Genomic DNA, 22,590 nt, shown 5'->3' with positions numbered 1-22,590 from the left:
ACACAAGTCCTGGGGATCCCCATGGACCAGAGTTGGTGTTCTTCCTACAGATGAGGAGACTGAGGGTCAGAGAGGCTGAGGAACTGCCCAGACTCACAGCTGGAAGACAGCAGCCTGGCTCTGGGCCATGGCCCTACCCAGCACACCTGGGCCTCTCTTTGGATGTAGCAAATCCCTGCCCCCGGAGGAGGAGCAAGATCACCCTTGATCTCAGAGGCTCCAGCAGCTTTGATTGTAATCAAATTAATAGATAAACAAGATTTATTAGACTCTTAATTAGCTTGGCAACACCCATTTGCATACAGACAATGTGCTAATCACAAATGGCTTTTTAAACCACTCATTAAAACCCTGGATGAGGAAGCAGAAGTTGTTGGGATAAAGTCGAGATCACCTTAGGGATGCCAAAGGTGCCCTTCTGCCCCAGCAATGGCTAGATCTCCAGGTACCTCCCAGCTTCCATCTTGGAGTTGTCGGGGAAGGCACGTAATCTGCTTCTGTGTCTCTTTGCTAAGTGCAAGATGACCTTGGTACGGCCAATGGTGAGGCTAAAACAGGAGCCGAGCACTCTTTACAAGCTACAGTTAGTTCCCCTTCTTCACAAGGTCACAGTTACTCTTACAGAGTGCCTTGGGAGTAGCTGGTCCCTCCCTGCATCTCTTGCATGGCGACATGGCAGCACCATGTCTCTTTGGGACTTCAGGGGTTCACAGAGGTAGAGGGCACAGCTCAAGGGAAGAGAGCTCATGCCCTAACTTTCGGCCTTACACTGTGGTGCCACCACATCTTCATGGTTTGCAGTGGACAGGACAATGACCTGAGCCACAGAAACACTTCGGTCCTCAGGGGCCCTCCAGACCTCTGGGGGGTTCAGGTAGGGATTCCAGGTCCCTGGTTCCTACCCTCTGCTTGTTTTCGAGCCTCTCGTGGAGGACCCAGAGTTTCTGAACCCCTGGATCTTCTGGGTACCACACCCCAGACTTCCCAGTGTACATACTGTGTTCCACCCTTAACAAGAAGGCCAAAGCCCCTGTGAAGATGCCAGAGTCAGTCAGTGTCTCCACTGCAAAGGCTCTCTTCCACTAGGCTTCCATGTTTAGGAATTTACATTCGAAGCTTAGCAGCTGCTGGGGCCCTCCAGAGTTCCCCTGGAAACGAGAGATTCCTCTCACAGGGATAGGCACGAGGGTTACAAGGAAGGCCAGTCAGCTTCTGGTCACTGGTTACTCAGTATCCTTACCACAGTCCCGGGCTTAAGGAAGAGTCAGGGACTGGCCATTGGTCGACAGCTGCCCCACCATAATGTGGCAGTATTGTGGTAATTACCTAGAGCAAGCCATGGATGAGAGCGGGGCATAGACTGTTCCAGAACCATCAAAACCAGCAAACAACATCTCCCTTCCTACCCTTGACTACCTTGTTCTGTGTCCTGCTTCGCCTCTCTCAGCTGTGTGTTCCTGGGCAACTCACTTTCCCACTCAGCCGGTTTAGCTGCCTTCTAAGCTCTGCAACTTTGCTATGCTCCCAAGAGGAACTTCCATTCAGTTTAACAGATCAGGCTCAAGCCAAATCCATGCCCAGCAGGTCCCCAGCTCCCTAGCCTGTCTTTGAAAGGCCACCAGAGGCCACAGAATACATGCTATCTAGGCCTTTCAGCTCGCACACCACTGGCTGTGTGAAGTCTGTTATCCCATGAGACCTTTAAGGCCCTGAGACCTTTAAGCCCTGAACTTGTCATGGTGGCACCCTGGGTGCTGGCCAGCAGCTTCTCACACACAGTACTTTTAGGTATAGCCAGTTTGAGGTCACAGAATGCAGGTGGCCTTTCCTCAGCCCGGATCCTCCACAGTCAAGATACCTTACCTTCAGGAAGCCTCCAACAGTCAGCCCTGCCTACCCTCCTTCTAGGACCCAGGCTTCCCTCTGTCCAACCTTTAGCTACCAGCTCCTAATTTTGCCCCATGAACCTTCCTCATCTGCTGGTAGATTCAGCTTCTGAGGAAAGAGAAGCCTTGCCTTTGGTTAATGACAAATAATCCATATGGAGTCAACTTGATGAAGACCTAGCAAAGGACTGGCAGTGGTTGAAACCTGCTACGCTCCAGGGCTAGAGAAGCCACAGCCAAGCAGGTTTGGGACAGGACTTGAGTGGGAAGCCACAGCACTTTGGCCCGTCACCATCATCTCCAGGAAAATGACTTGGGACAGGCAGGTTAATGGGGTGATGGGAGTCAGGGTGGTTCTGAGGAGCTGAGGGACTGGGCAGAATTAGTAAGAGACAGCTGAGTATGATGTCAGGGTAAACACACACACACACACACACACACACACCACTACAATCCTAGCAGAAGGCTGAATCAGGAGGAGGATCAGGAGTTGGGTACCAGCCCGTGCCACAGAGTGAGAGACTCTGCCTCCAAATGCCAAATGAAATGGTCAAAGCTAAAATATCATCAGATCAATTGCCAAAGTCCTATTCACTGACAGCTGGACCAGGGATAAAGAGTGGAAGGCAGAAGCTTGGCCTCCCTAGAGTGACAGTTCTCAACTAAGGCGACATCCCCAGTCTCCCAAATGTGTTGGGTATTCTTGTGGCTGCCATGCTTAGGGGGAGGGGGCAGTCATCAGAAAAGTAAGGTAGGCAAGGCCCGTGATGCTAAACACTTTATAAGACCCCACCTCACACAGCTCTCCAGGCCAAGTACGAACCCCTTAGGAAACACTGGCTCAGGAGGAAGAGGCTGTGCTGTCAGAGCCTGGGCCCAGGGCCTGGTGAGGCAGTGTCCTGGAGGAGAGCAGCTTGCTGTGCTCTGAAATGGCAGGTAAACACATAGCTGGGCCATCCTGGCCGGGCAGGGCACTTGCTTTGATGAGCGTGGAGGCCCTCTCTGGTCCTGACAGTTAATTCGATTGAGAAGACAAAGTTGACCCTGAGTTCTGGCAGTGCCTGGACCATGCGGTCCAGGATTGACTACAGCATGTTCTGGGCCGTGAGGCTCTCAGCCAGGCAGGATAATGAGAGCTGAGCCGACTGCAGAGGCCCCAGTCATTAGCGAGGACCCACAAGGAGGGGGTGCAGACAGCATGACGGGCCCTGTTGTTGCAGGGTCAGCCCACAGAATACTCAGAGCATCAGCTCAGCAAGGCGCCTGCGAGATAATTAACAGGGAATTGCCAGTCTCACCACGTGCTTTTCTGAGGCTGGTGCAGGGCAGCCTGGCCAGTTCCTAGGTGCTTGGCAGCCCCTAGCAAGCCTGTTCCTGCCTAGGATCCAGGGTTCTGGCAGTCCCAGCCCAGTTTCACTTGCTCTGGTATGATGGGTGTGGCCTGGTTCTGCCCCATGCTGGGGTGTGACCACCAGCCCTGGGGCATCCTGAGACCCTCTTGCCCCTGGTTTCCTTGAGAGCACCCAAGTGCCTGCTCTGGATAGAGGGAAGGCTCTGAGCTCATGATTCCTAATGTTCTACTAGAAGCCAGACATCTCAAGGACAAAGTGGCGGTGGGTGGGGACAAACCAGCCCTCCCTCTCTGCCTGATGGGGAAGAAGCCACATCATTTAGGAGGATTTAAAGGCCCAAATGCCTCTCAGAGGCTCCACTCTCAGGGCTTGCATCACAGGAGGTTTCCAAGCAGACCCCAGGCACCCAGAAGATAGCTGCTCAGTGCCTGCCCAGGTAGCCCATCCCCGAAGGCACCTGCATGCTCGCTCACCTGTGCGACAGAGTGGGTTTCATGGAGCTCATGGAGTTGAGGGGGGGCTGCATGGGGAGTTTCCCAGGGGGGTCGTTCTGGCGGCTCTTCTGATGTCGGAGCAACAGCAGGCGGCCGAGTTCTTCACACCAGGAGGACAACAGGGCTGCAAGGAAGGACCAATGGTCAGTGGGCACACTCAAGTCCTCCCTGCACCCTTCCCAGACAGGGTGTTTGGGATGTTGGGTTTGCTCTTGGGAGACGGCCTCAGTGTTTTAAGCTATGAAATAGGCTAATGCTCTCGGAGAGATCAAAAGCATCTGCTCCAAGAGTGGAGGGCCACCAGGTTAGAGGCACCAACGAAGGGTTCAGACAATGAAGAGGAGGGTAGAGATGGAGCTAAGGGTGAGCCAAGGGAAAGGGCCCAACAAAGGCCTTGGATCAGGGTGTGACCGGACACTGCTGCTCCCCCACAGACTTTCGGGGACCCCATTACCCCATATTCTGAACATTTAGTGCTACCTGGCTTCTCACCACGGACATGTTAAAAACCATAAGGCACAGTCACAACTCAGGGCTTTTTTGGAGCTGAGGACCCAGGAGCATTCACTGGCCTCTCTGAAACTCCCAGCCAGAACGTTCCTGTCGAGCTGACACCAGCTTGTCTCCTCTCTCTCTCTCCCTCCTGCCTCTCTCTCTGCTGGACTCAAATGCTTAGAAGGATGAAAGGTTTCCATAGCAGAGGGTAGCAGTGTGAGCGTGTGCGTGTGCGTGTGCGTGTGTGTTCGTTCGTTCTTGTCTTGTGGCTCAGGCACGCGAAGTCATTCACAGTAATCACCGGAGAGTAGTGAGATAGACAGTGTCCCTGCTCGTAAGAAACCCTACAGAAGGCGGAATGCCTTCAGCAGGCCGAACCCCAGGCGGTCTTCATCTCCTGGCTCCTCCCACTTAAATACGGAACCTGAAGTTGCCCGTTGCCAGCACCGGAGGAATATGCCCACGTGCACAATGACCAGGAGTGCCTGGTATTGCAAATGGTCAAGCCCTGTACAGATCCTGCCTCGGCCCACAGCTCCGACGGGTCTCACCGAGGCTGCCAGATGCTTTGCTCAGCTTGTCTGGTGGGTACAAGTGCTCGGTCAAGGAGGGAGGTGGGGCCGTAGCCCCCAAGGGAGCTTCTGTTTCTCCCTGAGAGGCTGTGGACACCCGGATGTGCTACCGTTCTCTGTGGGTGCCCTTGCTGTCACCTGCACGCGGAGCAGAGTGACTACAAGGACAGGACCCCAGCCCCAACGTACATCTATCTGCCCCGGAAGCTGGTGAGGCTCCTAGTGAGTGCCCAGCACCCACTAGACGTGGCTAGAGGGAAAGCTGTCTATCCAGCAAGGCTGGGTCAGACACAGGTGTGTTTTCTGATTGCTCCACTCTTCGCCAGGCCCTGGTTATGCTCCTCACACAGGGGACCAGGCATCTGGAAGCTCCTCTGCACGCCATGCACGAGGCCCGAGGAGCTGCAGCTCCAGGAGGCTTTGCTGCCAGCACAAAGGACGGATGCAGAGCATTCTGCTGCCTGCAACCTGCCTCCCGATCCAAGCCCTGCTCCTCTGAGTGCCAGCCAGGCCACTGCGGGATTCAGGGCTTTCCTGGGTCACCACAGGCTGCCCTACAGGTGAAGGGTGGCCTTGTCCACCTCTCCCCTGTCCCAAGTCGGGTAGTTTCTGGAAAGATAATGAATCCATGAGGACTGGAAGGTAGCTGGCAAGACATGTGTTAGCCACATCGTCACATGCCCGGAAGGCCACAATCCTGTGTCCAGGAGGGAAAGAGAGGCAACACAGAGGACCCCACTCTCCCTGTCTTGGCTGAGAGCCTGGTTGAGCACACAGGTTGACAGCAGTTCCCTCACAATGCGCTGGAGCAATGCAGATGCTCGGGAGGGTGCAAACCAACAGAAGACCAACACCACATGGAAATCTGCAGCCAAAAGGGGAGTATGTCGAGAGACAGACCAGGCAGAAGCCCATGGGACTGAGAGACTCAGCCAGGTGGGGCTAAGCACACTCTGATCTGGGAAGGCCCACCTGCTTCCCTAAGTCTTGTCTCTCCACTGGCTTCAACCTACATACTAGCTGGTGAGGCACACAGTCCCAGGATGGGCATCAGAGACACTTCCGGTCATAACTTTTACCCCTCTCTGTGGCGAGTCCCACTCCCAGGTCACCAAGCCCCCTCCATCCTCAAGCATCAGCCAGGATCCCACATCCCTCCTCACCCTTTTACAAGGACAGCTTGCTTGGCCTCATGGCAGCTCTTGGCACATTTGCTTTGCCTGCGCAGCAGCTGGAGGTGCACAGGTCACCTGCAGGGCTGGGTGCAGATGTCACTTAGATCCAAGGCCACCCTCCTAGAGTTGAGCATTTGGGGGGCTGCAGAGGAATGCGGAGAGGTGTTCCAGCACCACTGTAACCTTGCTGGGCTCCTTCACAGTCTGGGATATCCACACTATGTAGACCAGGCTGGCCTTGAACTTGAAGAAGTTCTGCCTGCCTCTGCCTTCCAAGTACCGGAATTAGAGCCACCATGTGTGGCTCCCAACAAATACTAACTAGCATTTTATTGTCAGGCTCCATTCCACTCTATTGTCACCTTAAATGCCAAAGCGCCTGGTCACTCACCTAAATTAATTTGACAAAGAGCTGCCAAACACCTACTGAGTATGGATGGGGCTTCCTGTGCTAGAGATGATCCCAGTGAGCAAGGAGGCACCTCTGTGCACATCTGTCCTGGCTAACCCTGACCTTAGGGGTCAGCTGTCCTGCTCGGATTCAGGGCAAGGGACATAAACAATCTGGGAGCAAAACAGTCCCCGCGACATGTATGTGACCTTGCTCTCTCCAGGCCTTGACTGTCAACGGGTGTAACATGATGTTTCAATGACAGTGACATGGACCGTGTTTCAAACCGGAGCTGGTAGGTAGAGGGGGTCTGTGTAGCACAGTGAGTGGTTGTTAGAGGGCCCCTGGGACACCTGCAAATGCACCCTGCTCAGTGCAGGCAGGCAGAAGGCCTTGGAAATGGGAGACGGCCTCTCATTTCCTCACTCTGGAGCCTGTTTTGCCCGGCAGGTTCCAGGCCCCCCATCTCCATATGTTAGTCTCCAAGACGCCATGACATGCCTAGAAAATACTTCCTCTTGTTCTCCCTTGCAGCATTGTGCTTCCGTAATGGTGGCCCCTCCAGGAAGGCCTCTAGTCCCTCCCAAAGGTGCTCATGCAGTCCCCAGTGGGCACCAGTGGGGAGCAGTAGCGGGGAACACTGGCCTTCCCAGCTACACGATACCACGTGGGCTGCGTGTGAGTCCTCAGCTTAGGGCTAATTTCCAATCTCTAAGATGGACTGCCTGCTCCGCAGAGCAGATGTGGTATACCGTGTCCCCAGGAGAGTGCAAGCAGAAGCCAGAAAGGTGGTGGTGATGGGGACGGGGTTGGAGGACCAGAGATTCCACAATGCATGTCAACTCCAGAAAGGCAGCCCTAGCAACTCAGCACTCACCATGTAGCCAGTGGGAGACACACGGGGAGGAACCAGACCACCACTGTGTGACATCTGGACAAGGTCATCGGGCAGCTGTGAGGGTGGTCCGAGTCACCACTCTGAAGCACAGGGGGACTCTGCAGGCACATGGCCAGTGATTGTGTGCTCACCCGATGATGATCAGCATCAGCCCCCACCGCCCCCGTGCTTGAGAGTGACAGGAAGGAAGGCTCTGGGACCTTGGTGTGCCTGTCCACTTCTGACCCCAGGGCAGAGGGCAGAGACAATGCCCTGGGGAGGTACGAACTCCAGACACTCATGGGAGACATGTGTGGGTCGACGTCTCAGGGCAGATGATGAAGCCATCTGCGCGCGCACTCCACACAGGCTCTGCATGTGGACCTGCCCCTTCTTTACTCCCTAAGGGGTAGAGGGAGGACAGCCAGTGTCCTGCTGCAAGGACAGGAAGAGAAGGGCAGTTTCCTACCCAGCGGCAGCTGTGCCTCTTCAGTTCATACAAAGACACCTGTGGCCCCAGAAGAACGGTGTTTCTGCTCCTCTGTGTCCCTGAGGACGTAGCTAGGTTCCCCTATACCAGGGATAGTGGGGAGTACAGTAAGGTCGCATGCCCACTGCCTAGTGGAATTGAAAGAACACAGGGTATATAGGGGTTGCTAACTGGGTTCCAGGAAGCGGGTCTGAGAGGGTATGGAAGAGCCAGGTTCTCCACTTCTGCCCCTTCAAGACATTTCCTGCATCAACACTCCCAAGCAGGTGCCACCACCATGTCCTTTAGGGCAAAGAGAAGAGAAGATGCAAGGCTCTAATTTGGGAACTGCCTGGACACCTCTGGTATGGGGTGGCGCTTCAGAGGTCAGGCTTTGGGAGCCAATGATGATGGGATCCAGCTGGGGTAGAGGGAGCAGAGGCTGGGTTCCAGCATCTAGGAGAGTAGGCGAACAGGGGCACAGTAGAGGCTGCCCCTCACCAGGCTGGGGTTGGGCTTGAGCTTGAAATGGAGCAAGAAACCGGATGTCACAGGGAAATAGGTCCCTGGGCAGCCAGGCAGGGAGGGGTGGACACAGGCCTGGGATGTTGCTCAGTGCCTGTAAGATCTAAGAACTGGAAAGGACCAGATGCAGGGAGGAGCTGGGCCTGAGAGGCAGTCTGGAGGTGGTCCGAGACCTGGAGCTGAGAACCAAACAGAAGCCTTATCCAACATGCTGCCACCAGGGAATGCAGGGAGAAACAAAGGCATTCTGAGGAGCACAAAGCGGCTCCATGGCTACCAGGCAGCTGGGGAGAGGAGGGTTGTGTATGTGTGCATGGGGCAGCAGGGATAGGCGCGGTGGCTTCTGGGACCTAGGGCACCCAGCAAGGACTCTGAAATGGCCAGGAAGAGGCTTGCAAGACACAGGAGACTCCTCTTCCACACTCATACCCTGGGAAGGGTCATTATTCCAATAAATATCTTAGTCATGCATTTTAGGTGCACAGGGGACCATGACACAGCAGCAGAATGAGCTAGGGCACTTCCTGTTGAGTCAGAGGCAGGAGAGCTCCCACCAACATGTCTGCTCCAGTCCCAGGAGGAGAATGTGTCCCACTGGCCTGTGCAGCCAAGTGGTCACGATGAGCTGACTGTCTCAGCAGCCTGTTCTCTTTGCACCCCGCCTCCTCCAAGCTCAGGAACGAATTCCAACAGGACTCCCCACCACGTGTCTGTCTCCCAACCTGCCTGTCACCAACCCACCCTGCTCTGGGTAGTCAGGCTATGCCCAATGGAAGCAGATGGGACCGTGAGTCGTGATATCCAGGGGCTAGACATGGGATTAGAGGGGCTCACTTCCATCGTCCCGGTACTCAGTGTAGCATTTAGCAAGAACTGCGCAGCTAACACATGACTAACAGGTTGCGGTGAGTCACAGACAGAAATAGCTCAGTACATGAGAGTATGGGAGACGGTCAGTCATCAAGCACTCCATCTGAGACCCGGGCTATAGTGCAACTGCAAGGCTCCTGAACGCAATCCAATCTCCATGCCACCGTCAACCACATAAAACCCACTGCAGAGTTCACTGACACATTTCACGATACACACAGCCACACGGTAATGAGACTAAATGTAGGCAGCTTACAGAAACAACAGTGTAGGTGACTTGGGGACAACTGCCACCTTCATCTCTGCTCACGAGCTGGTACTAGTGCTCGTGGTGTCTGTACATCTCCCATGGGGTAACCATGAGAAGAAAGACAACCTCCTACCCCTCTAGATGGGGCCAGGTCATATTCTCACATTCTCCTCTTTCATGTTCCAAGCACAAGGTCCTGGTCCCATGACAGAGGCCTCTGGGAGCCTCCTACTTATGCTGAATACTCTAGAACTCACCAGGGATACACAGTAAGAAGTCCTTTTGTTCAGGGCTCGAGATGGCTCAGAGTCTAAGAGCACTAGCTGCTCTTCTAGAGGACCCAGGTTCAATTCCCAGCACTCATATGGCAGCTCACAACTGTCTGTAACTCCAGTTCCAAGGGATTTGACACCCTCACATAAATATACATGCAAGCAAAACACCGATGGATGGATGGATGGATGGATGGATGGATGGATGGATGGATGGATAGATAGATAGCCTGGTCTGGGGAGCCCCAAGACAATAGATCAGACGTAACTTAGGACGCTCATATGAGAAGCACTAAGTCCCTTCCCTCCTGAGAGGAGCATTGAACAAGCTCACAGACAAATGCAGATATCATCCTGCAGGCTGAATTGTCTGACTGGTGTTCCCTGCCACCCTCCTTTGCAGGCTTTCCGATGCCGAGACACCTGACAAATAGAGAATGGACCTGGTCCCTTGTGGTCTGTCTTTCCCAAACTCTAGGAGAATCACACAAATGCACATAAATGCTAAAAATTGCCCACTTGGCACCTTTATGCTCACTGTTCCCTGGGGTGGGTAGTGCCATCTCCGGCACTCAGCGTTGTCCACATCCAGTGTCTTCCTGCAAGTCCACCCCTCTTCCAACCACCGTAACTCTGATCTACTCCCGCCTGCCTCAGCTCCTGTGTCCAAAGTGCCAGGGGCCAGCCTGTCGAGGCCCACCCTCTGCAGCGGCACTGAGAACAGGGGCTAGGGCAGACTTCACAGCCACCCTCTGCACACAAACCAGCTTGGGAAGGTCCTCAGAGTAACCCAACTGTGCCCTGAAGGAGGTGGGAGGGTGACAGGAGCCAGGGCTCGGCTCTCATGGCTCTGTTCCCAGTCCTGTCAGGCCACTGGACCTGTATCCTGGAGAACAGAAATGTCCACAGAACTGTCGCTCTGCCTCTGGAGTCCTCCTCTGCTGGGTGCTCCAGAAATGGAGAAATGGCCCCATTCCCTGCCCTAGGAGGAACCCACAAAGGAAGCACGTGACCACAAGAGGAGCTCCTAGTCTTGGACTGGGCCAGGTTGCTCTGAGTCACTGACATGGTAACGCAGCCTTAGGGTTCGACAGGCGTGGCCGTCTATCGGACCGGTGGCCATTTTGACCTTGCTCACCCTTCTGGGAATGGTGGAGATCTGCCCAGGGACACGATGGCACACAGTCAGCGCTTTCTCCCGCTTCCCAGCTGTTTGGCACCCTTGGCTTCACCCTCATATCTCATGCCTCAAGGGCTGCCCAAGACAATACTGTGCTGGCGGAAGGGAATGGGGGTTGGTGGATTCAAACATGATGACTCCACAGGACAGTGGCTGTGCCGTCATATCTGAGAGCAGACCTGTCACCGGGAGACACGGAAGTACTACCATCTCAGTTTCTCATCTGAGCTGAGCTCGAGCCCAACTTCCGGTGTGGCCATGAGCAGCTTTTGCCCTTTCTAAGCTCCACAGAAGAGTCTAGGAGGGCATGTGGGTGGGTGGGAAGTACTCTGCAGCTGTGGCAAAGAGTCAGGACTTCTCCACGGTCACAGGGTGCCGGACTCTGGTGGTTCGGACAACAGTCCCTGGTTTTCTGGGGAGGAGGCTCTCCTTAGGCACCGCCACACTGCTGTGCCGCCTTTCTCGGTAGGGTGTTGAAACCTGAGCTTCAACAGCTTTTGGTTTTCCCAGATCATTCTCACCTTCTGTTCCCTGCTCTGCCATCCCCATCACTGTGTGGTAAGAAGAAGGGCAAAACCAGGGGAGGCTGCCTGTTGGCACACTGGCTGGGAACACTTCCATTGACCACCTCCTTCTTACAGGAGCTTAGGTCCCACAGGCAAGGACTGGCCAGATCTGGTGTGCAGCCTGCCTGAGATATGCACGTTAGTTTCCTGTCAGCTCCTCAGGCCGGGAAGGTGTGGACTTAATGATCCCGTGGTGTGGCCCAGCCTAGAGTAGCTTCAGGCCACTCCCCCCACCCCCACCCCGGCCTCCAGAATACGCTTGCTCACTCCCACCCCCTCTTCCCAAGGGCTCTATGGTCGGCAGAAGGCGGTGTCTCAAGGCGTGTGAACACACCCTGGGAACTGAACTCTAGGGGACCCTGGAGCCTTCAAGGCTGAGTCCCAAACCGGTTTGGCTGTTCCTTGCCCTGCGGAGGCTGTCCAGGCTGAGCAAGAGGAGACCCAAGGATACTGCCTTTGAGTTGGGCCTCAGAAACCGCCTAGTCTGAGAAGTGCCCCGCCCACTGCTCTAGTGAGCAGTGGGTAACCCAGAGGTCCAATTCAGACTCAGATGCTAAGACATTTCAGTGCCAAGTCAAGAGTGTGTTTTCATCAGGAAGCGAGTGTCCTACCCTTAAGACGGTCCCACCTCTGCAAAGTGTCCTCTCAGAGTGTTGTGGACCCGAGGATGGGCTTGGGCTGGGATGTTGGCCAGCAAGCTGCTGCTTTTGGTTGGGAACTGGCAGGGAGCCACCTCTGGAGACTACCCTCTTGAAGGACTGGCTCATCGGTCCTCCCACAGCTAGCTCCTCCTGTGGGCGGACAGCTACAGCTCTTATCAGACGTCAGGAGACTGAGTCAGACCACAGCTTAGTGTGTGGCGGGTTGTGACCTTTGTCATCTTAGGCTGTAGGGATGGACATTCGCTGGCTAGGGGCTGCAGACCACTGCAGCAGGAAAGAGCAAAGGCAGACCAGTGAGAAGGCTCGGTGGGTAAGGGGGCCCACAAGGTGGAAGGAGAGAAATGGCCCCCACAAGCTGTCCTTTGATCTCCACACACACACATGTAAATGTAAAAAGTAAAACAAGAGAGATAACAGGCCAGGCCTTTAGTCCGGACACTCAGGAGGCACTGGGAAAGGCAGGTTAATTTCTTTGAGTTCAAGGCCAGACTGGAGTACACAGCAAATTCCAGGACAGCCAGGATTACATAGTGAGACCTTATCTCAAGAACAGAACAATAACAACAAAATGCAAGTCCTGGGGATAGTAGCTCAGGAGCAGAACATTTGCCTAACATGCCTGGAGCTAGTACCACAACCAACCAACCAACCAACCAATCAACCAACCAACCATGTGTGCAGCAGAGGGGAGAGAACCCGGAGGAGGTCTTTCTTTTAGAACCTTGGCTCTATGGCTTTAACAGATAGGCCAGGTTACATTATGCCTGTTCTCTACATCCTGAGAGGACATGGGTTCCACTAAGGCAGATCTCCTTGGTGCTCAAGGACACATCAGTATTCCCAAATGGCTACTGAGGTCCCCTCCTGACCCCATGCGATGCCTTCTGGCCCTAAGGAGTGCCTGAACAAGCCAAGGACAGCCCTGGGGCCCTGGGGCCCTGGGATAGAATGAAGGTAGAAAGGGAATGAAGTCAGCTGGCTTGGGAGACCAAGAGGCTCTCCTTACACTGGTCTGGGTCTGTAGGGTAAGAAAGGAGTTCCACTTTCTCCGGTCTGGAGTGGTAGGTAGCCTCATTCCAGCAGGTACAGCCTCGAGATCCATTTTCCTTATCACACATGCTTTCTCGAGCAGGCTAACCAGCACTACCCTCTGCTCGACCTCAGGGAACTGGGGGTGGGGGTAGGGGTGGATCCATGATGGGATCTATTTTTCCCTAATCTCCTCTGAGACATTTCAGTGAGACTCAGGCTGGATTGAGTCCCAATCCTTCCTTAGATAGCACAGAACCCCAGTGCTCAGCAGAACCCCAGTGCTCAACACACCAGTAGCTGGATGGCAACAGACCACACATCTGTGTGCTGAGCAGCCTGGCTGGACACTGTGTCAAGCCTTGGGAAGCCTGCAGCCAATGACCATCCTAGGAACCCTCAAATGGCAGAGCTTGTGACGCCGACATGGAGGCCACCTGGGGTGACTCAGCCTTGGGGAAGTGATCACCCCACAGCAAACTTGTTTCTACAAAGGAACAATCCAGGCAGTTCCCCAAAGTCAAGGGGCGTGGGGGCATGGTGACAGAGGCAGGAGTGGGGGCAAAGGTGGCAGTACTTCACAGGGCGACCCACACCCTTCACGACTGGGTTTGGGCTGACTCGGGGAATATCTGATAGCCAGACCCTGCACTACCCTCTGCCTTTAGGCCTCGGACCCTTCCCCTCACCACCCATTCCTTGCTTTCCCAGCTCCTGACTGGTTAAGTTTTGGACTTTTAGGATCCTGGTGAGAAAACACGGATGGGAGCCTCCTTCCTCCAACCTCGGGCTAAGGAGTCAGCTCTGGGACAGTACAGGTGCTCTTTTTTCTTCTTTAGGAGGCCTTATAGTCCAGGGGCTCTAAATACAGTAAGCAGGGGTGGTTAGAAGCTCCTTCCTGCCCAGTCTTCAAGTGGGTTCTCCGCCCAGAACTGCGCGGCGGCTGGGGCTGCCTTCCTACTCATCAAACAAGAGCAGTTTCATTTCTACGCTCTCCCTGATCGGCTGTACCGCGCCATTTCTGAGAAAGCCTGATGTAATTGCTGGGACTGGAGAACAACCTGTGTCTGCCTGTGACGCCTCCTCTCCAGGTGCCCATCAAGATTGGCAGGTGGCTAGTCTGCTGCAGGAAAATACCAGATCCAGCTCTTTATGCCACTGGCTCTTCGTTCTAAACCATAGGGGTCCCTTTTACACCCTAGAGAAACATTCCGGAACATATTCTAGAATGCCAACTACTTGTTTAATCACAGGCACCCTTGGTTTTAGATGGACGCCATCTGAAGCAAACCCAAAGGACACCCTTTTTATGGCATGCTGGAGAGTGGGGCAGGCAAAGAGGTTTTTTGTTTAAACCTGATAGAATTCTCTGTGGGCTTCTTTAAATATCCAGACATCTTGCTGCAGTGGAAGTAATCCTATTGATACCCATACTGGTTACTCAGTTGCTCAGTGTGTAACACACCAGTTTGTAAGAGTATGTCCTGGACAGGGAAGTCCCAAAGCAGGATGGAACCATCTGGATCTCCAAGCCAGACATTCTTCTCATCTAATCCTTAGAATCATCTGGAAGGTCACAGCACTGGTGACAAGTGCTGGACTCCACTCGCTGTGGGGTCTCTGATTCAGTGGGACAGACCTGAAGAATCTACAGTTCCACCGGGTTATGGTGATGCCAATGTTGTCCAGTCTCACACTGAGAAGCGCTGCCCGGCCAAAGGCGTGGCTGAGATCAGAGCCTGGCAGTATGAAAGGTCCCCTCAGATGCTTCAGGAACAGATTTGAGAGGCTCTTTTCTCCCTTTCACGGAAGAATGTTCAGGAGCTCTCAGGGCCAGCGCTGTGAGCTTGGCAAATGTTCTCTCGGGTCGCTGCTAACACCTTTGTATCCTAGACTGCAGAGGTTTGACCTTGGACTCTCAGAGAAAAAAATCCTAGGCTGGAGACAGGAGTGGGTGGAGCCCTGGCTTTATCACAGAGTTTGGAACAAGGCCCAGGTGGGGTACGTACCTGCCTCACCCGCAGGTGACCTTTCTGTCCACACAGGTGTTCTAGGGGCATGACAGAGCTAAAGGTGAAGAATTTGATTCAGGTCAGGTCCTATTCCGGTGACCCTGCCTGAGTGGTCTGATTGAAGCTGCTCTATCTGGGAACCTAGGCCATCTGCTGTGCAGTCCTGGCTCCTGGTTTCTCTTCCAGAGCCTCTGGAGGAGGCAACTGCCATTTGTTTAGACCTCTGCAGTGTTTAATCACCACACAACACTCCCTCCGCCTCTCCAGCTCCTGCTCTCTCCCTGCAGGAAACAGCTTTTGCCTTCTGCCTCTGATGGAGGCCATGAAAAATTAACAGAGCTTGAGGCGAAAGAGAGGTGTAAACACTGTGGCGGAGGGGCTCAGGCTGGACAGCCAGCTGGCCAAGCCGAGCGGCACCAGCAGGGCAAGCTTCAGGCCTGAGGGGCTGGTCTGGCCAGACAATTGGCAACCCAGCAAGGCCACAGGGTCACGGATGGTGGTCAGCAGGCTGGAGCAAGTCCAGCTACTCTTAAGGGAGTCAGACTTCACAGTTGGGACTATCCTGGGATCCCGAACCCAGGGAGAATGTGAGGATGAGACTAGTTTCTTTCTCTGACCTTAAAAGAGCCAGGTCATACAGGCATGTGTGTCCTCAGCATATGCTAGACAGAAATCAGCACATCCCTTTTCTCCCTTGTCCTGACAGTCCTGGGAGCCAGTGATCACTGTGTCTCTTCTCCTGGCCCCTAGAGACCTCGAGGGACTTGCCGAAGGACAACCAGCAAGAGCAAAGGACGGGGGAATCTATCCTCTCAGAAGGTGAAAAACGGCACCATATTTACAATGTCATAAAAACGTGCTCCTTAGAGAAGAGATATGCACAGAGGCAGCAATAGGGAGCAAGCTCGAGATGCCACAGTTCTCCCAATACCGGATCCACCTCCCTGTTCTCTCTCTGAAGAGGCTACACACGCATACAGTGAGAGTAGTGGAAACAGTTGTCATTTGGTACCCCCCGCCCCCGCCCCCCATTTCCTCTCATCAGGGGACCACTGCTGCTGGAGCCTTTAGTTTTTCTTGCAGGGTTTTTCTATCATGGACTCACAGCAAAACTTTTCAGCCTCACTCAGACATTCACTTTGGGGTGCTCCTTCACCACCGGCACCTCCTCAGCCAGGGCTTCCTCCCAGCCGCTGGACTCACCGCCTACCAACCTTGTTTCACTGCTCTGCCGAGCTCTGGCTACCTGCTACTTAAAAAAAAAAATCTTCTTAGCCGACTCTCCAGTCCCCACCTGGAGTGTGGCTTCCACCACCACCCCGGTAGTGACTGGGTGACAAACACTCCCGCTGGCAGCCAGGTATGTGACAAGGGAGGAAGGAGATCTTTCTGCCATCTGTAGGAATCCCTTTCAAGAACGGGGATTTCAGACCAAATACACTGTCAATTCCCAGAGGGTCTTCTATGCTCTATACCTTGTCTCTCTCAAGGACTCAGCCTTGGGACTCCACTGTAATTCCTACCTTACACCACAGAGTGTATGTATGGTGTGTGTGTGTGTGTGTATGTGTGTGTACAATACACGGTCTAGATGTTGAAACAGGAAGACTCTCAGGGAAGGTTCCTTGCACTAATGGAATACTGAGCAATTGTCATCCAGGATGGAGAAAAACCATCACTGAAATACCCCATTAAGAAAGTGAAAAGAACTGGACGGTAGTGGCGCATGCCTTTAATCTCAGCGCTTGGGAGGCAGAGCCAGGCAGATCTCAGTGAGTTTGAGGCCAACCTGGTCTACAGAGTGAGTCCCAGCATAGCCAGGGCTATACAGAGAAACCCTGTCTCAAAAAACAAAAAAAGAAAGTGAAAAGGATCCTGAGTGTGGTGGTGTACGCTTTTATTACAGTACTCAGGAGGGAGAGGCAGGTGGCCCTCATGACTTCTAAGACAGCCTGGTCTATATGGTGAGTTCCAAGACAGCTAGTGCTAGAAAGAAAGAAGGGAGGAAAGGAGGAAAGGAAGGAAGGAAGGAAGGAAGGAAGGAAGGAAGGAAGGAAGGAAGGAAGGAAGGAAGGGGAAAGGCCAGTTGGCTGAAGTAAAAGGGGAGAGCCTTGAGATAGAAGACTGGAGCCCAGGTTGAGGGGCATGGTTCCCCAAGACTGCAATGACTCAGGAAGGCTTCTGAGAAAAGGTGGAAGTGGACTCCATGTTAGCTACTTCTAAGCCTCCATTTCAGCCTCTATGAAAATCCATGACTTGAAGACAGACAGAGCCCAGGTCCCATTTCCCTGCTCCATGCAGAGATAACCAAGCAAGAAGAAACAAATTAAAGAGCTCAGGAGCCTGGTGGGGCTTTGGGGAGTCTGGCTCGGCAGGGCAACAGCATTTAACAAAGCTCACACCATCCATCACTTGGGCCCAGCCATTTAGATACCGGGCATTTGATTAAACTAATATGGGTGGCTAGGGCGAGGCATGGCTGGGCGCTTCCTACCCTCGCCTACAAATTAGACCGTCACACACAATCCGATTACCTTGACTGCCACATTTATCTTGAGAAAGGGGCCATCCATCACTCCTCAGCGGCTGGCTCTACCCGCCCCACGTTAATTCCGTCAGGAGGGGAGTCAAGTTTATCCCAAACTTGCATCCGGGTGATGTTTACTCATTCATTCATTAGACAGTGGTTCAAAACCTACTTGCCTCAAGTTCCCCAGGAAGAAAATGCAGGCTTTGCCTTTGGGGAGTCCACTGACGTTTCATGGCAGGGGAAGAGTCTATGCTGATCAAAAGGCAGGGTGCAGCCAGCAGATCTGCCTGTGTCCCAGCCTGGCTCTAGCTGAGACTGCCTATGGCATGCCACCACCTTGTCCTCAGTGTCATATTTGGGCAACAGTTCAATAACATAGCACAGCCCTGCTACGGAATTTCCCCGGAAGGTAGGGATGTTCTCCATCTATCTGTGCTGCCTACAACCAAGAGGCAGAGCCACCTGTGGCTGTGGAATGCTTCACCTGTGGCCCTGCAATGGAGGTAGAGCTGAGCTGAAGTCTCATTTAAGTTTAATTCACTGAATTCAAGTGTCAATGGCCACCTGGGGTCCCTGCATAGACCCAGCAGCTACTTACTGTGAAGAACAAACCCAATCCTGAGCATGGCCAGTGCATAATATGTCCCAGGACAAATGCTCACAAAGCCTGGATGGGACCTCAGGCCAAAGATGACCATTCATTATCTTAAGAGCCTAGACCAGGCACACTCACTCTTGGGTCATATAAGCCAGCACAGTGGGAGGTGTCCCTACTTAAAGAATAGAAAGCTGGGGTTTAGAGGTAAAGACGGCACAAACCTAACCACGGTGGGGGTGGCACCTCAGTCCAAGTGAAGGTCTCTGTGGCTTTGAACCCCATCTTCCCACTGACTGGACACTAGAGGCCGCGCAGCCAGCCTTTTGATGCCAGAGCAAAGCAGGTGGCAACTGCCCCTCTCCACCCCCAGGCCGCTCTAGCCCCTCAGGCCAAGTCCTTGGAGTTCAGGATAGAGATGGAGAAGCTACCACCATATTTGGTTTACAAAGTCCAGAAGGGACACCTCAGGGCTTTGCAAGAAAGAACTCAATGGAGAACAGGTTGCCTCTGGCTTCTCAGGTACCAGTGAGTCCAACTCTGATGTCTAGCAGTGGGGTTCAAAGCAGCTTTGGTCAACAAGGACCCAAGGGCTACTAGGAAGTCTGGGCAAGACTCTTGACCCTCAGGCTGCACCTGGAGAAGACCACTATTCTTTCATAAAACTGAGGATGACAGACTGATATGAAAGAGCAAGTGTATATTCACTATTGAGAGCTGTCTGAGGTCATGGGCAGGTCAGGCACCACTGCCTGCCCTCAGCAGGTCTGAAGGGATGACAACTAGCTATATAGAATGTCAGTCTGACGACCCCACTCCTCACTCAGATGGACCGTATGGCCTGGAACAACCCAACTCATCTGACAGCTTTGAGAATCCTAAACCAGGCAGTCACAAGTATGCTTGAACCTTCCTGTGAAGATTAGACAAGATGTGCCAAGCAGACATTGCCAGGGTGGACTTGGCTGCACCTGGCAGAACCTGGGTCTACCAATCACAGGCAGGCTGTTCTTGGTTCCTGGGAGCTTCAACGCAGTCTGATATCCTAGAGAGAGTGTGTGTGTGTGCGCACCCCCGCCCCCAGACATACATACACAATTGGAGATAAACAACACATACACACACAGCTGGAGATTAACAGTACGGACACAGGACAGACAGACAGTCACACATAGCTGGAGATTAACAATACAAACATAGTACACACAGTCGGATATTAACAGTACACATACAGACACACACAGACACATGCACAGCTGGAGATTAGCGGTACACACACACACACACACACACAGCTGAAGATTAATAACAATCCATACTTAGATGCCTAAAGGCATCTCACAGTCAGGGACTTCTCACAAAGCACAGACAGGAGAGGAAGAGGCTTTAACTACTGAGGCCGCCTGCAAAGCCACACCTCAGGATGGCTGCCCTGGATGGGATGTGGGAAAGGCCTGGAGAGAGTCCACCCCTGGGCGAGGGGACAGGGAGGGGAGGATATAGAAAGGGCAGGTCAGAAGAGCCTAGACAGAGGGGCTGACCTGGACAGACCACAGGGGAAAAGGGCGCCTGCCGGGAGAAAGGGTTACAGATCATTAGGCCCCGGGAACACCCCCTTCCACAAGGATCACCTCTTTACACCGCCCAGGTTCAAGGAATACCTAGTCACTCACACATTAGTATAAACAAGTCTACAACGAATTGTGCCAGCACAGCACTAACTGAAGGGGGAAAAGTGGGTGTGGGAAAAAAATGACAGGTAGCTCCCCCTATACTTAATTTCCAAGAAGCCACTAGGGAGCACCCCAGTGGAGACCCTCCGCTAACAGGACCACCAGAATTCTCTCACCCCTCCCCAAAATGCCAACACTCCTTTGTTGCCACTTAAACCAATTTGGGGGTAATTCTGCAGGCAATTGTCTTCCGATTTACAACACGGCTCTGTGATTGCATCCAGGCTGATGGTTCAGGCCGTAATTGTATGGTAATCACTTCTGTTTATGATCGATGCGGAAATCACTATTGTTTTCCAGCAGGCTTGTTAAATCCAAGAAGTGCAGGGGTGGGGAGGGAGGATTTACTTCTGAGTTGGAGCCCGGGGAAGATGAAATGAAGTGGAGCAGTCCAATGTGGGGGAAGGTGGTTCAAAGACACCCTTCGTCTCAGAAGCCCAGGCAGAGATAGGCAGAAGGCGCAGGAAGGTAACGGGCACATGCTGGGAGACACACGGTGCCCCTGCTGACCAGTTTGAGAACTGATCTGAGGCTCAGATCTACACAGAGATGTCCAGAGGGATCCCACAGTCATACAGTAAGAGGTGAAGATGGGGATCCACTGGGGGACTCTTTGTTCCTTCCATCCATCCCCCATGCCTGCATTTATGAGTCCTACAGAGAGGCTGAGGACAATGCAGATGCCCTGTAGCAGGTGGGCTAATGGCTACCCTCTGCTTGGAACCTCTCACCTTCTCTATCCTAGGCCTACATGCTTTCTTCTTGTGCTTGCCCTGAGATCGCCTACCTGCTGTCTGAAACAAGGTGGCAGATGGCACCTGGGGGCCCAGGTGGCAGGAACAGGGCAGTGTTGTGAGCCGAGCTGCTGTTTGGGGGAACCGGGGGAGCTGCCCACCTGGTGGGTAGAAACCTGAACCTCCCAGAGGCCACAGAGAATAGACCTGGGTTGGATGGGGGTTGGGGTAGGGGGGCAATGCCTTCTAAGGCTGTGGTAGACACCTTGGGGGCACAGAAGGATGGAATCAAGCTAGGCTGGAAGCCAACAACCCTGCAGGGCATGAGCAGGCACCAGCTGTCATGTACAGCTCAGGCAAACCTGGATGTTGCAGGCTGAGCTTGGCTGCAAGGCATATGGTTTTATAAATGCACACCCTTCCTCGCAAGCAAGAATGAATGAGACCGTGGGACCCTGGGCTGAAAACTCAGATAGGGAGGCACACTAGGTTCCAAAGCCATCAAGCCTTCTCTGAGGGGTCTCCCTTACCCACTAGACCCCCACGGCACCAACCATCACCATTCTGAATACCCCCAGACCTGGTTCAAGTTAACTTTGGGTCACAGCGGTAGGCTGCTTCTCCTTGGCTCAGACGTGAGCCTCACTAAGTTCCTAGGTGGAAAGAAGCAGGCTTTCACCAGCTGCCCTACCAGGGGCAGCCAGGCTCAAGGCCATCCTGGTCTCATTCTGTGGCTTTCCTCACAGCCCAAGTGCTAGGCTCTACTTCTGTGTCCTGTACCATCATAATAAAGGCAGCTGGGCCCCCGAGGTCATGAGCATAAATCTGAGTTTGTGTTATGGGGGCAGTGTATGGGCAAACGAGCATGTTGGGCATAAGTGCTCTACCAGTGAGCTATATCCCAGCTCTTATTTACTTTTACTTAAATTTATTGCGAGCAACTATTTCAGCCCATTCTTCAATGGAGAGGGCCATCCCCAGAGCCCTTCAGACTCTCTTGGGGTTCAGATCCTGAGTTTGCCCCCACTTAGTCTCTCCCCAGCCACCCCATCTATCCTGTACCATGCTGAGCATGTGTGTGTGTGTACGTACGTACGTGTGTGTGTGTGCGTGCGCGTGTGTGTGTGTGTGTGTGTGCGTGTGTGTGTGTGTGTGTGTGTGTACACGCACGCGTGTGTTTCTGGCTGTCTTTCAGAGCACAGCAGGGCATGGCCGAGCACCCCAGAAGTAGAATGAACGTTCTTCATTGAACTTCTACGCTCCATCGTAAGCAAACAGGCTACTTCTTCCCCAGAGGCTTTGTTTTCTGAAGTATGTCAAACAAGCCATAGTTACTTAACATTCAAAACAAAATCAGTTTAAAAACAAGAATAGAAGCTACAATTAAAGTTTTCTAAACGGAGAGGCAAAACCCAAGGTGTGTGGGGGGAAGCAATGTATCTTTTGTTTTTTGTTTTCTTTGGAAGTTGGGGTGCAGTTGTGTGTGAAAGGAGTATACGCTTGGCTGTGTGTAAATGGTGTGTGTGTGCGCGTGCATGTGTACAGGCCTAGGGCATCCACATGGGCCATGTTGGATACAATGTCATGAGTATCATCTTTTGGGGTCATGGTGTCATCCTCCCCTGAGTACAGTGGCTCCTAACCAAGTCCCAGACCCCAGTGAAAATTCTGTTGTCTGGATTTCCAGTTCTTGGGGGCACTTCTGGGGAGAGGTGCCAGGGCTTGCAAGGGTCTGCTGATAGTGTAGAAGACTCAGTATGTGAAGGGAGAGAGCTAGAGAGCTATATGCAGCTCTACCTAACATTCCACACTCCCTGGCTCCACATGCCCATTAGTCCATGAGAGTACTTCCTTTGCTGGTGAGAGAGGGCAACATGGACAGGAAAGTCCCTTCTGAACTCTGAAGAGCTCTAGAAACATC

At 53.3% G+C, this 22,590-nt stretch overlaps 1 protein-coding gene across 7 annotated transcripts in view; it reads right to left on the bottom strand.

The window, feature by feature from the left end:
• The window catches only part of Zmiz1 (zinc finger MIZ-type containing 1), a 203,617-nt gene that overhangs the window by 28,668 nt on the left and 152,359 nt on the right, over nt 1–22,590 (bottom strand). For 6 of the 7 annotated variants that reach the window (XM_028893569.2, XM_028893571.2, XM_028893570.2 and 3 more), the window contains one exon: nt 3,712–3,856. In XM_028893569.2, coding sequence (XP_028749402.1) covers nt 3,712–3,856 — 145 coding nt within the window. Of the gene's footprint in view, nt 1–3,711; nt 3,857–14,126; nt 14,320–22,590 lie in introns of those variants that run through there. The other variant, XM_037208633.1, reaches the window with a different exon arrangement.

Source organism: Peromyscus leucopus, chromosome 9, assembly GCF_004664715.2.
Source record: "Peromyscus leucopus breed LL Stock chromosome 9, UCI_PerLeu_2.1, whole genome shotgun sequence".
Taxonomy (NCBI): domain Eukaryota; kingdom Metazoa; phylum Chordata; class Mammalia; order Rodentia; family Cricetidae; genus Peromyscus; species Peromyscus leucopus.
Note: the sequence above shows the minus strand (reverse complement) of the source record. Positions and strands in the feature narration are given on the sequence as shown.